Source organism: Abramis brama (genome assembly GCF_963993115.1).
Source record: "Abramis brama genome assembly, chromosome: 17".
NCBI classification, from domain to species: domain Eukaryota; kingdom Metazoa; phylum Chordata; class Actinopteri; order Cypriniformes; family Leuciscidae; genus Abramis; species Abramis brama.
This window is the reverse complement of record NC_139979.1, coordinates 16,692,561-16,710,597: the sequence shown is the minus strand read 5'-3', so window position 1 is coordinate 16,710,597 and position 18,037 is coordinate 16,692,561. Positions and strand designations below refer to the sequence as shown.

General features: G+C 38.0%; 3 protein-coding genes across 3 annotated transcripts; 2 read left to right on the top strand and 1 right to left on the bottom strand.

Annotated features, from left to right (window-relative positions):
- Positions 1–394: 394 nt before the first annotated feature.
- prss1 (serine protease 1) lies at positions 395–2,883 on the bottom strand. Its single transcript, XM_084089074.1, has 5 exons — positions 2,762–2,883; positions 2,411–2,570; positions 982–1,235; positions 734–870; positions 395–635 (listed from the first exon to the last, which is right to left on the bottom strand). Exons 1-5 carry the CDS (start codon positions 2,799–2,801, stop codon positions 486–488), a joined length of 741 nt encoding a protein of 246 aa, XP_083945200.1. The 5' UTR covers positions 2,802–2,883; the 3' UTR covers positions 395–485.
- A 2,963-nt stretch (positions 2,884–5,846) lies between these two features.
- LOC311067308 (uncharacterized protein) lies at positions 5,847–11,411 on the top strand. The gene is made up of 3 exons (XM_084089073.1): positions 5,847–6,960; positions 9,458–9,883; positions 9,986–11,411. The coding sequence occupies exons 1-3, from the start codon at positions 6,603–6,605 to the stop codon at positions 10,753–10,755; spliced, it is 1,554 nt and encodes a 517-aa protein (XP_083945199.1). The 5' UTR covers positions 5,847–6,602; the 3' UTR covers positions 10,756–11,411.
- A 509-nt stretch (positions 11,412–11,920) lies between these two features.
- LOC311067307 (uncharacterized protein) lies at positions 11,921–17,786 on the top strand. The gene is made up of 2 exons (XM_084089072.1): positions 11,921–12,335; positions 13,997–17,786. The coding sequence occupies exons 1-2, from the start codon at positions 11,954–11,956 to the stop codon at positions 17,620–17,622; spliced, it is 4,008 nt and encodes a 1,335-aa protein (XP_083945198.1). The 5' UTR covers positions 11,921–11,953; the 3' UTR covers positions 17,623–17,786.
- The last annotated feature ends 251 nt before the right edge of the window (positions 17,787–18,037 follow it).

The following is an 18,037-nucleotide window of genomic DNA, read 5'->3' as shown; positions in this document are numbered from 1 at the left end:
AAATGCAGACATCTCAAAACTTAGCTAAATTAGGGTTAATGCCTGACGAGGTGTCCATTGTCAGGTATTAATGGACGACGGCGAGGCGTGCGCGTCGGACGGTTGCCTCTGCCGAAGTCCATAAATTCCTGACAATGGACACCTCGAAGGGCATTAACCCGCTTATACCATGCTCACTTGCCAAATAACACATTTTTAAAACATTAGTTTATATTTTAATTAGTTTTACAATCGAAATCTAAAGTTTTTACAAACAATAACTTGGTTTCCCTGGTTACGCCTGACAGTTTATTTACTAGGTGTCCTCTATCACTTTTTAATGGACACCCTGCAGCCAATCAGAATCGAGTATTCACCCAGACCATGGTATAAAATATAAATAATACAAAGAACATTCTTTAATGTTTGTTATCAGATCTTTATTTTAGTTTGCCTAAATGATATTGCAACATGCCATGATTATGGCCTTGAAAATCCGTGGTAGCTTAGTTGGAGTTCATGGTGTTTCTGATCCAGGTGGTGAAGTTGCAGACTTTGGCATAGACACCAGGTTTGTTCCTCTGGGCACACCCGTAACCCCAGGACACAATACCCTGCAGCTGGTTGTTGCACACCACTGGGCCTCCAGAGTCACCCTGCGATACAGAAGCATTTCAGAGAAGTCAATAATTGCTGCAAAAAGTATTTTTATATATCTGTTAGCTTGACATCAAAAGTTTAGCATTGATCTTACCTGGCAGGAGTCCTTGCCTCCCTCGATGAAGCCAGCGCAGAACATGTTGGAGGAGATCTGACCAGGGTAGGCATTTTTGCAGGTGCTGTCACTCAAGATAGGAGCGTTCAGGCACATCAGACGGCTGGGGTAGTTGCCTGAGAAAACATCAAGTCCCCACTAGGTTAATTTGTATTAATGGGTTATATTTAGATGGCCTAAAGATTTACGCAGGAAGTTTCATTCCATGTTAATTTAGTGGCACGCACTTCCACTGGCGCTCATGTTTCCCCATCCAGAGATCAGGCAGCTGGTACCAGCTGAAGCACAGCTTGAAGGCAGAGCAACGGTCCTAACGTAGCTGTTCAGAGTGGCGGCACTGCTCAGCTTGATCAGCATGATGTCATTGTCCAGAGTATTGCTGTTGTAACTGGGGTGTCTGATGACCGTAGCGGAGTTGATGAACTGCTCGGTGCCCTCAGTGGTGTCAATGTTGTGCTCACCCAGACGCACCTGGACACGTCTGAGAATAGAGACAAGTGATTATTGGTTTATACAGAAAGCATTAAATGTTGAACTCTTTAACATACTTCTACAACTTATTTTTTATTGAACCTAAGAAAATGTGCACTTTGTTGGCTGAAATTGAAGTGGTTACTAATGATGTATCCCTTATGTGCCTCTTATAGGAGATATTTATTTTTGAAAAGTAATTCTTTACATATGGTAGAATCTTGACTGCAGTAAGCTGATGGACATTTCTACCCCATAGCAGGGCATATTGTAACACTATAAGCAGATTGAGCACTGCCATTCAAAGGTTTTGGGTCGTAAGATGTTTTTTGAAAGAAGTATCTTAGGCTCACTAAGGCTGCATTAATTTGATCCAAAATATAGTAAAAAAAAAAAAAAAACAGTAGTACTGTGAAATTTTATTACAGTTTAAAACAGTTTTCTATTTGAATATATATATATATAATCACATTTATATATATATATATATATATATATATATATATATATATATATATATATATATATATATATATATAAATGTGATTTATTCCTGTGATGGAAAGCTGAAATTTCAGCATCATTACTCCAGTCTTCAGTGTCACATGATCCTTCAGAAATCATGTAATATGCTGATTTGGTGCTCAAGAAACATTTCTTAATATTATCAATTTGAAAACAATTTAATATTTTTTGTGGAATGTTTTTCAGGATTCTTTAATGAATAGAAAGTTATATTAAACAGCATTTATTTAAAATAGAAATATTTTGTAACATTATCACTGTCTTTACTGTTACTTTTGATCAATTTAATGCATACCTAATTTCTTTTCTTTTTTATATAATAATGGCATAGCAAATATAAATTTGTCATTACATTGGTTATTTAGTTGCTATCTTTTAAATTTAAAAAGGAAATAAAAAGAAGCACAAAATAATTCATTACAAAGCTAAAATGTTAAAAGTAACATAACTTCCTACACTATAGAAATTGTTAAAAAACAATTCTTAATTCAAATCCAAAGACAACGTTTTTGTGCAATTGGACTTTTGAGTCAAACCTTCTGAGATATAATTATTGTAACAACTTCCCCATGTGACAAGCTCCAGTCCAGTCTCCCCTATATATATATATATATATATATATTATGCACATGCAAAAAAAAAAAAAGGACTTTCACTTACGACTTGTAGCAGTGAGCAGCAGACACAACCCAGAGGTTGCTGATCAGAGAGCCACCGCAAAAGTGGTAGCCACTGTTCAGGGAAACCTGGTATGCAACACCATTCTTAGTGCACTCATATCCGCCAACAATCTTGTCATCCTCATCCAGAGGAGCGGCATCTGGGAAAACATAAGGTTTCATTGTTTCATACATACATTTTACCAATATTAATGAAGAGAGCTGTAACCATATAGAATTAAATTAAAAATAGATTATATTTTACATGATGATTTCTGTTTCGAAAAACCCTAAAAACCCTTAATAGATCTGTATTAATTCCAATCTAAATCTTTCATGCCCCTTTACTTACAAGCCACAGCGAACAGAGCCAGAAAAATGAGAGCCTTCATGTTGAGACTGCTGAGTGTGTGTTCCCATGCTGTTAAGACCCACCTTTTATACTCTGTCTACTCCACAGCTTGAGATAATTTTCAAGGACATACATACATGTTGGTTCATTATGTAAGCCTTAAATAGCAACCAGTGTGTGACTCCAGCATGTGCTTCAACATAATTCAGATTGTCTTTCTAGAACATATTATTGCAAATCATTTTTTTGCATGTTGAGAAACAATATTCACAAACTGATTAATTGATGTTTCTTATTATTTTCTAATAGGGAATCCTTTGCAGCAGTTATTTATAAAGGGGAAATTTGGTTGCATATTAGTAACAACTTGTAACAAATATGTTCAGAAAATTAAGAAATTTGTCATGAGTTATAAATATTAAGTGCTTATCATGCGCTACTTTAAGAAAAATGTTTTGACAAGACTTTGGTGCTAAGGACACAATGTTAATAATGTATCTCTTTTTTTCATAAAACAGTTTTGACTGAAGTTTTACTGATGTTGTACAATTATTATGGTAACACTTTACAATAAGGTTCATTAGTTAACATTAGTGAACTAAATTAGTTGACAGGAACTAAGAATGAACAATACTACAGTATTTATTAATCTTAGTTAACATTACTTTCAACATTTACAAATAGCCTACATTATTAAAATCAAAGGCTATGTGTTAACATTACTGTGAACTAAAATGAACAAACAATGAACAGCTGTATTTTTATTAACTAACATTAACAAAGATGAACTAGTAACAAATGTATTGCTCATTGTTAGTTCATTTTAGTTAATACACTAACTAATGTTAACTAATGTACCTTATTGTAAAGTGTTACCATTATATTACTTATCTTTGGAAACTAACATGCAAAACCAAGGGTTTAAAAATTGGCCATGTTATACTGTTAAATATATAATGATAAATGTTATTTAGCATATCTTAATGTTAAATTTTCTTTCATTTGGTAAATTAGGATACATTACATTGTGGTGCAATTGCAAACAATGATTCATGTTAGAGTCTGTGGTGTTTCACTTCAGAGGACTCTTTTATTATTTTTAAAAAATGTGATCAAATTCAGGAAATTTGTAAAATGAGCGTTCTCATTTTACAAACTCTCATTAGAGAAGACTGAGTGGACAACACAGACTATATTTCAGACTGGAGTATTGCTGTGAAAAATTTTAATTGTGAAAAGTAAAAAGTTTTAATTTAAATTCACATTTAATTGAAAGTGGGCATTGATTAATTTCCCCATGTAACTATATTATTTCCCCTTGATTATAAAAAAAAAATATATAAGCTGTGAAATCTTAGCTGATGGTAACCTTATTTTCCATAATATTTCAAAATACCTACAAACCGATGACTTTAGATAAACATGACATGGGAAAGTTCAACTGAATCAACATGTGGCAGCTAAACCATTCAAGGTGTTTGTCACCAGAGATTCTTATTGACTATCAAAGAATTTTGAAATATTTAATCAGACATTTTAAACTCATATATTGCTTGTCAGAACATTTTTTTTTCATTTGCCAGGCACAATATAGAATAGCATTGTTGCTTAAAATTGTGAGCAGCATATGCTCTATTTTCTAGCTAATAGATATTTTGCTGCATATTTCCCTGGTTAGACTTTTACTCAAACCATAAGAAATCTAAGGTTTTTTATCCCTTCGATGCATGGTGTCAACGACAGTGGACAGATCTTTAAAATACATTTTTAAACATGGCCGTTGTTATAGCCAATCCAAATGACCTTTCTCCCTTTTTCATAATTCTGTATGACTGTCTTCTTTATATTTCCATTCTGTGTTTACTTATAAACTGTCCATTACATTACGTTAGAAAACTCAGACTTGTCACTTTTAAATTTCATCATTTAAAAAAAAAAAGTTCACAAAAAAGTTACCATATGGTTTATGCTTTGTGAATCTTGGGCTGATTTGACTCCAATTCCAGAAAAATCACAGATAAATCATTAGCTTTTGTGGGAGAAAACAGATGGCTAATGAAGGCTAGGCAAGGGGAAAAATATATATATATTATCTGATTAAAAAGCCTAGATGTATCTTTGTTTTTTTATTATTTTATATATATTATTGTCTGCCTGCTACTATAATGAAATAATAGTAAATTAAAAATAAATTCTAGATTTTTTTTTTTTTTACTCATTGTACATCAATATCACTTTGTGGGCTGTCACGCATCGGGACATTGTCGCAAGAGATATAGCCTATCTCCGTGACTTCAAGGTTTTGAGTCAAAAGTCCATTTGCATAGGTCAGCTATAGTGAAGATTGATTTTAACCAAAAAGATCCTCAGATTGGCTATGCTCACTGGATCACTCTGGTGAAGCAAGTGAGAAGCTAATACAAGTAGGCTAGTCCAAGCCATTGCATGTTAACTCTTCTACCATGTGAGAAATGGGAACCGTATCCCATTGCCTTCAGAATATCCAGATGATGCAACTTCCTGTTGAAAATGTTGAAAATGAACGTTTTTCAGAGGGGGGCATGTGTTAGGGTAACATGACTGAATGAAAACCTGGGGACACGACTAGAATGTAAATATCTAAAATATTAGATAATATATATATTTTTTTTTTTAGATTTCTGAAGGATTTTAATCATTATATTTCATGGTAAAGTTTAGAGATAGAGAGCGGGGACATGCAGAAAATGCTATTTTTTAGTGTTCTGTGTAGTTTTTATTAATGTTTTTAATTGAACTTTTTAAAATTGTAGTTAGATTAATGTGCAGGTCATTTTGCTTAATAATAAAATGTATTTTAGAGTTAATTGTCATGCAATTTTATACATATAATGTCCTGGGGACTGAAATGTCACCCTTTCGGTGGAATGGATTATTTCCACTATTATTTTTTCATTTAGCTTGAACTTATATACTAATAACTTATATATAATCATAGAGCTGAGTTTGTTTAAATATACTTTCTCCGTTTTAATGTATAAAATATTCGTTTCAGAATTTCAGTTACAGCAACACGGTAAATATCTTTGCGTGATGTCATATTCCTGCGACGATTTGTGGTCTGTGTACATTTAGGATTCTAAGAGGTTAGCTTTGCATCTATGCACTTAAATCGGGTTAGCATTATGTTTTAAACTCTCTGGCCATTTATCACAGTCCGACGGTGTGAGTACGGATTTTTTCCCCCATAAACTAAATCTGTCTCGTAATGCGGGCACGTCGCATATATGACTTTTCCACGAACAGCAGTATTTGCTTGAGAAGAGCTAGTGGCGGCTAACGTAATTTATGCGGAATGCGCATCCATTGCGGATGTGGTGCAGAATATATGCGCATTGCTCCGACACAGGTAATTTTGGCCTTTACTTTTAAGATATTCCCTTAATTAAACAATTAGTTAAATGCGAATCCAACTATATTATCCATGCTTTATTTGTTTTTATTTCTCGCCCGCTCCTCTTGTAGCCTCGGACTTTTCCTTGTGATTGCCAAATTTATTGTTAATTAGGACAGCTCTAAGATGTCTGCATGTAATTAATGATACTAATACATAATGTCAAACATAACAGAATATCAGAAGAACATTAGACAAAAGCCACAGGTTTTTGTTTTAGAGATACAAGGTACAGACAACAAAATATCGCAATAATTGCGCAGAATCAGTGTAAATATACATCATTTTTTTATATATATATAAAATGACACGTTAACCTATTGCCGTTCCGTAGCTATTATCTATTTTATTTAGTTGCTGAGCCCATTATTAAGGCTGTCCTTGTTAGACATTAAAATGAAGCAATAAATGCCTTGCCATGGAACAGCATGGTGGCTTTTTACCCTCCTTGTGAATGGCACGCTGTCCACCAGTCACATTGGTGTGTCTGTAAACCACAACATTTCCATGACTGAATACTACGAGGAGGGAGGGTTGCTGTATGAGCACTCACCTCCCATGCACATCAAAGTGGAGTCTCCAGAGGGTCCCTTTGGAGGCGGGGTCTCAGAGGATGGTTTCCCCAGGGAAGATGACGACTCAGAGGCCAGTTGTGACCACCAGAATGGTGGGTTGCCTAGCAGTCTGCCCTTTAACGTTGTGGTTGTGCATCCCAACATAGTCGCACCTGGAATGTCTTCAGATGAACTCATCCCAATCGAACAAAGTAAGTCTTAGATGGAAGGAAGTGTTTAAAAATATGTGATTTTACTTTCCTGAAATATTACTTCTAACATTACAGTAATATTTAAAGGTGCACTCTGTAATTTCCCCCCTCGTTATCAAAGTTTTACAAATGTGACCCTGGACCACAAAACCAGTCACATGGGTCAATTTTGTGAAATTGAGATTTATACATCATCCGAAAGCTGGATAAATAAGATTTCCATTGATGTATATAGTTTGTTAGGATAGGACAATATTTGGTCGAGATACTATATGAAAATCTGGAATCTGAGGGTGCAAAAAAATCTAAACATTGAGAAAATCGCCTGTAAAGTTGTACATTTATGTTCGCGATTGTGCTGCATTCACTTACAAAAATAAATGTTTTATATATTTACGGTAGGAAATTTACAGAATATCTTCATGGAACATGATCTTTACTTAATATCCTAATGATTTTTGTCCTAAAACAAAATCGATAACTTTGACCCATACAATGTATTGTTGGCTATTGCCACAAATATACCCGTGTGACTTGTGACTGGTTTTGTGATCCAGGGTCACAAATGTAGAAATTAATAATACATTTAATAAATGTTCAAAATTATGTACACTCATATAAGATGATAAGACGGCTATAAAGCAGCTCTGCAGAAAACAGTGATGTCATCGTCCAGCTCAGTTCAGTTCTCATCCAATAGTGTCAGATAAATAATATTGTTGAATATTAAGCGTCCCCAACTAAGCAAGCAAGAGGCGACAGTGGCAAGGAACCCAAACTGCATCAGGTGACAAAATGGAGAAAAAAACCTTGGGAGAAACCAGGCTCAGTCGGGGGGCCAGTTCTCCTCTGGCCAACAAACAAACATGCTGTGGTTTAAGTCAGAAAACAGATTGTGAATTGGAATCATTCAAAATATTTAATCCAGTTCCTTCTGCTTGAAGATCGGATTCATCACGCCAGTATGGAGACGAAGCTGGCCATCAGGGTCTGTGCAAAGGACTTGTCTGGTTCTCGTGGTCTTTGCTCGAGGATCTTTGTTGATGGCTGTAGTGTCGACAAGGTCTTCACAGGGGATTGTCTAGTTGATATGGTCTCTGCTGACATTCAGGGCTGTGTTGTGGTCGCGTCTAGGTGCAGATGCACCATCTGATCTGGCTGACTACGGTAACCTCAGGATAAGGATGAGACAGACAGATTAATATTAGCGTAGATGCCATTCTTCTTATGATGTAACAAAAACATTGGATGTTGTGGGAAGTGTTCCCAGTTCCAGTTGACCTACTTTATGCAGCCTAAGAATCTTTTAACGGATTTGAATTTATAGAAATGTGATAATGTGTATTCTAGATAAAATAGATGTGTTTTAATCTACATTTGGATTTAACACAGAGTGCCTCCCGACCAACACTAGGAAGACTGTTCCACATTTTGGGTGCTAAATAGGAAACGGATCTACTGCCTACAGGCGATTTTGACATTCAGGGTATAATCAACTGGCCAGAATTTTGAGACCGCAATAGACGTGCAGGACTATAATGCGTTAGGAGCTCGCTCAAATACTGGGGAGCTCAACCATCCAGTGCTTTATAAGTAATCAACAAGATTTAAAAAAAAATGTATGCAATATTTAATTGGGACCCAATGCAGTGTTGACAGAATCGGGCTATTATGCTCATACTTCCTGGCTCTAGTAACTGCATTTTGGACCAGCTGGAGTTTGTTTATTATGTGTGCAGGGCAACCACCCAGTAGATCATTACAATAATCTAGCCTTGAGGTCATGAACACATGAACTAACTTTTCTGCATTTGTCTTTGAGAGCATGGACGATAGTATCATTGCAACACTATGATTAGATGATAAGGGCAAATCATTTGTTTTTCTAATGAGAGCAGTCTTGGTACTATAATACAGTGTAAATCCTGACTGGAAATCTTCACAGATACCATTTCTTTCTAAGAAGGAACATAGTTATAAGGATACTGCCTTTTTTTGTATTTTTGACCGAAAAGGGAGATTCGAGATGGGTGTGTAATGAACTAATTCTTCAGGATCAAGTTATGGTTTAATAACTGCCAGCTTGAAAGTTTTTGGTACATATCCTACTGACAGATGAATTAATAATATTATATATATTACTCAGTTTATTATAGTAACATTCTGATATTGTAATTTCTACTCACTGATTAAATAAATCATTGGTGACCACAAAAAACATGACACTTGATGTGACACTTTAAAAAAACTATTAACTCATTCAAAATACAGTGCAATTCATACAGACAGTGGCTTAAATAAATTTCAATTAAAATGTGTAAATTTTTTGGTCAAAAATATTTGCGTGATGCTGCATTAATGCTGCTATGTGTCAGTATAAGTCCAAAAATACCGTCCGTCAGCATCACCAAAAGCAAACAATTTACTGAGTGCACCTTTAAATAGAAATGCAGAAGCCTAATTTTTTGTTAAAATAAAACTTGCCTTTGAATTAAAGACAGGGGGGTGTCTTCAGCATTAGCCGCAGGAGGCGTAGGAAAAAGGAAGAGCCGCTTTAGCGGGGCAGAGCTGGAGGTGTTGGTATCAGAGGTGACCCGCTGTGAGGGGGAGCTGTTCGGTCCAGCAGGGAGGCTCCGGCGCCGAGAAAGAGAGCGAATTTGGGCCGGGATACTTGAGCGTGTCAATGCTGTGTCTAGAGTACCACGCACTCTAAGAGAAGTGAAGAAACGCTGGGATGACCTGAAGAGACGTAACGGTGGTAGACTGGCTGACGCAAGGCACCGCACCTGCTACCTGCCATCCAGCAGAGGGGCCGCAATTATGGGAAGGCCGACTCAAGTCAGTCCCAGGCTCCAGCAGTCTCGTCAAAAGCAGAGCACTAGAGTAAAAGCCAGTTTCAGTTGCTTGTCAGACACTGATCCAGGTAACATCTTCAGGTTTTGAGTGACCTCACAAATTTGATTCTGTAATAAAGTCCGTCAAGCATGGGAATATTAAATGTTTACATATCTTTTCACTGTTTCAGTTGCTGTTGGAGATGGTTCTGAAAGAGATGGTTTCGAGAAGGATGAAGAAGCTGGTGAGCAAGACTGTGATGATGGAGATGATTGTGATGGTGTGGAGAGCAGCATGGAGGATAAACTGGGCTTAGGCCTGGGTCTGGGAATAGTACCACCTCCGACATCAGAACGCTGGCTACCTCCTTCACCCCTTTACAGCGCGCCTTTCCTCAACGGGACCCCTCATACAAGCCCAGAACCATCCTTAGGGACCCACCAGGGCCCACTGGAGCCCCCTCCACCACGCACTTCCTGGCTGGAAGATGAACTTCGTGGACTGGGAGAAGCAGCCATGCAGCTTGGAGATCGCATGGAGCAGAACCTGCGCGAGTTTGCAGAAGGCTTCAGAAGCGATATGCGGACGCTTGTGGCTTCACAAGAGGCCCTTACAAGCAGCTTGCAGCAGAATAATGTACTTTTGCAACGCCTGTTGGGTCTACTTGAGATGCAGCATCAGCCGCCTCAGCAGCAAATTCCACAGCAGCAACAACAGTTACAGCAACCTACACAACAGCAACAGGAACCTCCACAACAGCAGCCTTATCAGCAACTGTTATTGCCACAGGAACATCCACAGCTAGAGGAGCAAATCCCAGCAACTCTTCCACCTCTACCGCCACCTCCAGATATTTTAGATGGTACTCTGCACACTGAACCACCGACTGACATAAATGGAGTATCGCAACGGCCACGCCGTGGCAGAACAGTAGACCTCAGACGAAGACGCAGACGTTGATGTTGCCGTGAGATGTGGAAAAATAAACTGTATTCGGTTACAGTAAATGTATTTATTTAAAGCAATGTTTTATAAGGTTACCTAGTTGCAGATTGTGCCATGTCATTGCAGCCACATTATATGTTATGCCTGTTGCAGATATATAATAAAATGTATTGTGTACACCAAAAAGCTCAAAGCTATAATCAAAATTGACTTATGAACTCTTGTTGCTGATCATAAATTACTGACATTTTATGGATCTGCTTGCTCAAGTTTATAATATATGATAAGTTTAGAAAAATATTCTCTAGTATTCATGCTGTGGCATGATAAAATTCATTAATTTTCATTCTTTGATAGAGGCACCGCAGATCAGTGTAAAATGACGTTTTACTTTTGCTACTATCACTGGTTAAGAAGATACATCCAAATGCTGTTTTAAAGGATATTGTAATGCATAGAGGTTCTCCAGTTCCATGGAAATAAATGCAGTTATCAGAATTACTGACTAACATAGAGATCTAAGATTGCCCAGTCACTCTGCATGCAATGCAAGATAGCTAAGCTCAAATATACCTTTTTGCAAACTTTTCACCATGTTAACAAAAATCATGTGTATTTGGAAAAAATGTCTGCATATGAACAAATTTTAATAAAAGCAATCAATACATTTATCCCCTTTTTTATATTATCAAAGTCAATTATAAATATTAAGCAGCACAACTGTTTCAACATTGATAGTAATAAATATTTATCATGTGACACTGAAGTCTGGAAAAATGGCTGCTGAAAATTCAGCTTTGTCATCACATGAAAAAATCATATTAAAATAAAAATAAAAATCGAGAGAAAATTTTTTTTTTTTTTTTTTGTTGCTATATTTGTGATTTAAATGGACCCAGGTGGATATTTCTGCCTTTTTCTGTAAATTATAACTACCAGTTTACTGAAGAGTTAAAAAATGCATTAAATCTACACAAAAAGGACGTGAATACATTCACATGTCTGACCACGGTTATCAATAAATCTACTAAATTAATAAAATATGTAAATCTTAGATGCAAGTAAGTCGCAGATTTGCACCCATCTACATTTATCGAAAGGTGTCGCTTTAAATGTAGTCGCAGAGGGCGCATGTGACGTAATCACAGGCTTCCAATCAATCGCTGGCTTCCATGTTTTTAGGGGTGGAGAAAAGAGAAAGAAATATGTGAAAATGGCTACTGTACTGTCTGAATCCGAACAACCATTAGATAATAAACTCATTAACGGTACACTCGCTGAAAATAAACCTGAACTACAACCTGCATCTGCTACAGTCGCTGATTGTGACGCGGAGGTTTGTGCACAAGGCAGCGGCGTAAAGGGACCGAAAGAGCCTGGTGTTCCGTCTTCGCCAGCAAGTGAAAATTCATCTCCACATGGCGCTGCTCTTTCACCACGCAACAAAGATGAATCAGGAATGTCATGTAATAGGAAATCTACGGTGGACGAGCAAAAGACGGATGTGCTTTTCGAAAATAACGGTGATCTTGTTTCAGCTGAGCCCGCAACGGACTGCGGGGAGACCTCGGATCGTTTGCACAATGAAAACATCGGTAAGTACAACTTTGCATCAAGGGCAGACAGTAAATGGCACGCAGCGCTCTCTTGAAGAGCGCATAGACTTTACACACACATATATTCAGCCGTGGGAAGATCATGCAGAAACTCGTGGAACGTGTTTTTGGGGTGGCAGCAATTAATTACTCTGTAATTGGCTTGTTCTAACCCAATCAGAAACAAAACTGCTTGTTTAACCCTTTCATGCTTGTAAATTAAGATCCGTTATAAAGCTTTTAATTAGATAGAATTGCATACAACACCTCAAAAGGTCATTTAAATAAATTTTCCGCGTATCCGTTTTAATTAAAAAGAATGATTTAACTGTCCTTGTGAAACAAGCCATGTTCAAGAGTCTTTCTGACATAATAAAAAATAGTATATTTTTATTGTACGTAGAAATTTTCAATAGACATATCCAAAACGTTTGTTGCATACTGCCACTGTCACCCATAATATAATAATGCATAAGTTGCAATAAACACAAAATATATTGTATCTGTAGGCTATAATCAACAACCTTAAATCAGTTCATCTCCATCATTTTTTATTTGTCATTCGCAATGCTTCATAACATTGTAGTTCTTTATCACATTAAAGCCATGAAGTACACAGCCCTGTACCTGATTTATGTCTAATTTTGAAATACCTTTTTTTGCTTCAAATCAAAGTTTGTAATGTTGTGATTCATCTTGTAGCTGGTTGGCTTGGTTCATGGCTTATTCAGAATGAAATTGACCATTTTGAACATCTCAGAATCCTAAGTCATCATACTTCTACGGTGGTGAAGGGAAACTACAACAAATATAAATTGTGCATTCCAATTTGTGTCAATGGAAAAAGAAAAAAAGCTTTTTGTTTAAATGACTTTACAAAAAAAAGGGGAAATATTGAGATAATGATTACATTGGTCAGCAGAAGAGATCAGATATTGCTCTTTACAAGAAAAAATATCAGCTGTATGCATAGTGACCCACATTTGGTTTTTGACCTCTTAAAATGTGTACCAATTTACTCAAGGAGTCACATTGAGATGGAAATTAACCATATTGGTTAATTACAAAATAGTGGATTCATCAGTAAATATACATCCATAACGTGTAATATTTTGTCTTTCTTCTTAATTTATATATTTCTTTTACCAGAGAAAAAAAAAAAAAATGAAACTGAAAAATGTCATCAGGGGTTGAGTTGAGACGGAATGACCTAGCACTTTTCAGTTATATTCAGTTATAAAGTTTAGTGTTATGAATGTGCATTAAAAAAATTAAAATTTTAAAATGTGAAAAACATTGATTTACAATGTTAATAACTGTTGAAATACATCATCACAGCCTGAGAAAAGGCTCTTGAATCAAATGTTCAGTTACACAGATCTTGCTTGCTGAAATAGCTGAAAAGCCTATAATAGACTGTTTAATGAGCATGTTGTCACACAAGCTCAATGTGTATTTAGTTAACTTAAATGTGACTTTTTTTTTTTTTTCTTGGACAATAACGGTGGTAGTATTTAATAGCTTTTTAGACTATCTACTCCTTTTTAAAACATTGAATTCATCTAAATAGGTTATTGCAATTATAAATCTGAATGACTGCTACATTTTGTGGTTTTACATTGCAAATTACTTCTAATGTTTTCGTTCCTGTCACTCCGCAGGGCAAGAAAACAACAAAGATGAAACGGCAGATAAAACTATAGAAAATGTCAGCAAAGATTTAAAGCTTGTTAGAGAGGAGGAACACCCAGCAAAACAAGATGAAGAGTCGACAAATGTAAGTGAAGAATCAAAGTCTCATGGAGAGGTAACACAAAGCACAGAAGTGGAGATGGAGGACAAAGGAGATCCCAAAAGCATGGAGAAGGTTAAGGACAACACAGAAGAGAAGGAAGCACAAAGCACAGAAGTAGAGACAGACGACAAAGGAGATCTCAAAAGCACGGAGAAGGATAAGGACAACACAGAAGAGAAGGAAGATGAATCTAAGAGTGACGGGACAGGTATAGTTGTAAAACGAAGGAAAAGCCGCCTGGAATGCAATGAATGTGGTAAAAAGTTTACTCGCCGCGAAACATACAACCTCCATCGACACTTTCACATGCATCAGGATGAGCAGGCTTCCCTCGTTTGTAAAGAATGCGGCATCACTTTTCAGCATCGAAGTGACCTCATCAAACACCGCAGTATTCATAAAGAAAATAGCCAACCAAGTGTGTCTCATTCAAGACACTCTAAGATTATGTACAAGGAACGGAGGAGATTTGTGTGTGAGCATTGCGGTATGTGTTTCTCGACAATGATGCGATTAAGGATTCATGCTTGTGAACAGACTGTGGAGAAGCCTTTTCGCTGCCCTCTGTGCCGCAAAGAGTTCCAGTATAGGGTGTCCATCAATGCCCACATGCAGAGTCACTCATTAGACAGTCCTTATCGATGCCTGGAGTGCAACAAAGGCTTTCAGAGTTTGGGGACGCTGCATATCCACCAACGATCCCACGCTGCACTGAAGCCGTACGAGTGTCCAGATTGTAGTATGGTCTTTAAGCATCGCTACGTTATGGAGGACCATCGACGCAGGCACGTGGATGAAAGAGCCCACCTGTGCAAAATCTGTGGGAAGAACTTCAAATACAGCAGCCTTTTGCAACAGCACCAGTATCTCCACACCGGTCGAAAGCCTTACCACTGCTCATACTGTGGAAAAACATTCGCTTTTGCGCAAAACATGCGAGCACATTGTCGACAACACAAAAAGATCTCAGCTAGGTCTGAGGCACGTATTGCAAACCATGATGTATCTCTTGTGGGGCAAGTAGGTAAAGAAAACGCAAACGTTGAGCAGCAGCGCAACTGTCCTCTATGCCCTCAAGTTTTTTATAAAGCGCCTGATTTAAGAGCACACATGTTAATCCATGAAGCAGAGTATGAAAGAATGAGTAATGGCAAGAGATTCGATAAGGTCTATGCATGCCAGTATTGTCCTCTCAAATTCCAGACAGAATCTCTCCTGCAGTCCCATTCGCAAACACATATGACGAACATTTTGGGTATCAACACAACACATATCACAAATCAGGTTAAAGCAGTACTTGAAAAGCAGGATATTGGAATGGATGAGGCAGATATTGACAGTATGTCAGGAGTAGGGGGTTTGGAGAACCAAACAGAGAAGAAACCGTTCAGGTGTCGAGACTGTGGAAAGTGCTTTCGTTACCGTTCAGTGTTAGAGCTCCACATGCGCATACACAACAAGGGTTACCAGTGTCAAGTTTGTAAAAAGTCCTTTAGATTTAGTAGCTATTTGCAGCAGCATTCGATTATCCACACCGGCAAAAAGCCATACAAATGCCCAGACTGTGGTAAGGATTTTGCATTTCATCATAACATGAAAACACACCAGCGGCTGCATCAACAAAAGCCGTTTCGCTGCACGCAGTGCCGTAAGGGCTACAGCGATGAGAGTCAGCTCCAGCGGCACATGCTTTCCCATACAGGAGAGAAACCTTACAAGTGTCATTTGTGCGACAAGAGCTTTGCTTTGGCCTACTTGCTCCGAGACCATCTAAACACTCATACGGGGGAGAGACCCCACCGCTGCCAGGAGTGTCATAAATCATTCCCTTGGCTTAGCAGTCTGCTTGTGCATCAAAAGATTCATATGCGTAAACGGCAAGGTCAGAGTCACAGTTATTCACTGTCCATACATTCTCAAAGAGGTAGAGTAAGTACCAGCAGGAGAGGTAGGCCAAGGTCAGATCGAGATATTGGAAGGACAGCACCTCTACCTGGTAGAATCGTATCAGAAACACACTTGCCAAATGTGGTTCCACAACAATCCAGTAGCTTCGATGCAAATAGACGTGAACACATGCAGCTGAGATCGCAGCACTTGCAGACGCGAAATCATTCCCAGCAGGTTCCGTTGCAGCAAGAATGGCAGCTACAAATGGCGCCTTCATCAGAAGAGCTGCTACTCTGTCAGAAGCCCTCGAGTTCATTGGACACTCAGCCAACTAATGCAGTGCAGATGCAGTGGCCAGGAAGTCACCTTAAGACGATCTTGCCTAAATGCGAGGGTCTCCCAGAGCTCATGCATCAGCAACAACATTCTCAAGCAAGTGTACCCATGTCAACACAACCTAATCATTACTCTGAGATAAACGTATCTGAAGCAGAGCAAAAGGGCAAGCATCCTTCTCTCTGGGTGAATACACCAAACTCCACTCTGCAGAAGACCTCATCAGAATCACAACACCACATGGACAGGCCTTCACCTCTGAATGTGAAAATGCAGTCACCGAGGTCCATGCAAGACCCACAGCAGTCGCAATGGCCAGTACTCTGTGATTCAGTGCAAACATCTAATCCAGAGCTGTTCAATAATTCGTCAGAAGATGGTAAAGGAACTGTTGACTTAGAAGCACCACCCAACAACAAATCTGATAAACTCACTCATGATTTGCAAATGCCAAATTCCTCTGGTCTGGCTAAAACAGAAATGGGTCAGGCTGGTGGTATAGTGCTATCTGCTGGTGCTTCCGTTCTACCGAATACTAATCCATGGGGAATGAAAACATCTTTAGAAATGTCTACAACTGTGAGCTTACAAGAAATACCTGGGGATGGGTTAGAGAAGCAGCAAAGCAGAATAATCCAGCACTTGCCTCAACAAATGCAGCTACAACAGCAGCTTCTTCAACAGCAGCTTCATCAACCACAACTCCAGGAACAGCCTCAAATACCTCCTACTTGGGTTAGTGCAACTCCCCCAAACCAGATGGGACCACTGAACATTCCGTTTGCACCAGCTCATTTTCCTATTGGGGACAGAACTCCAATGTGGGGGTTTCAGGCAACTCCAGTTGTTTCCCAAACCCTTGTAAATGGACCAGTTCAACAAGGCCACATCCAACAGCACGTAACTCTAATTTCTGGCCAGCGGATTCCTTTAAATAGCCCTCCATCTTTTATCTCACCACCTTTTCCTCCACCAGCTCTAAATTTACCTGCTCCTCATCCAATGCATTCTGTTGGAAGGCAAATTCCAGGTCCGTTACCACAAGGCATCTTCTTCACCTCACAGGGAAACATAAATGAGATGCCACTCATGCCACAAGTAACAAACTTACCTCAGTATGCCCAACAAACTGATCTACACAAAATGGGGAATAAAATGCCTTTTGCCCCGGATCACCTGTTCCAGTGCATGATATGTGGTTGTTCTTTGCCTGGAGAACTAGAACTACAGATGCATTATATGCAACATGCACAGCGAGATGTCTGAGTTAGATTTTTAGAAATGATATACATACAAAACAACAATAGCTCAGTTTAGACTGTCTCTTTGCTGTTTTATTGTACTTTGCTGTCAAGCTGCTGGAGTGTGTCATGATGATTTAAAATGTATTAATGTTTTTATTCAGTTATTAAATTTTCCAGCTGAACTTATATATTAGTTTTGTGTGCTTTGTTACCCTCATGCAATAAACCACATAAACTAAATTAACATTTGTTAAAAAAATTTTTTTTAAAAGTCGAAGACCCCCTGTGGTGAAAATCAAGTTTTTAATGTTGTTTATGTCTATGTGGTGTTTTAAATATGCTTTAAGACAAACCATGTGCAAAGCATAAGTCAACACCATTGCTAAGTATTTTCTCCTTAAAACTGCAGTGAAAAAAATATGGTGTTTGAAATAGCA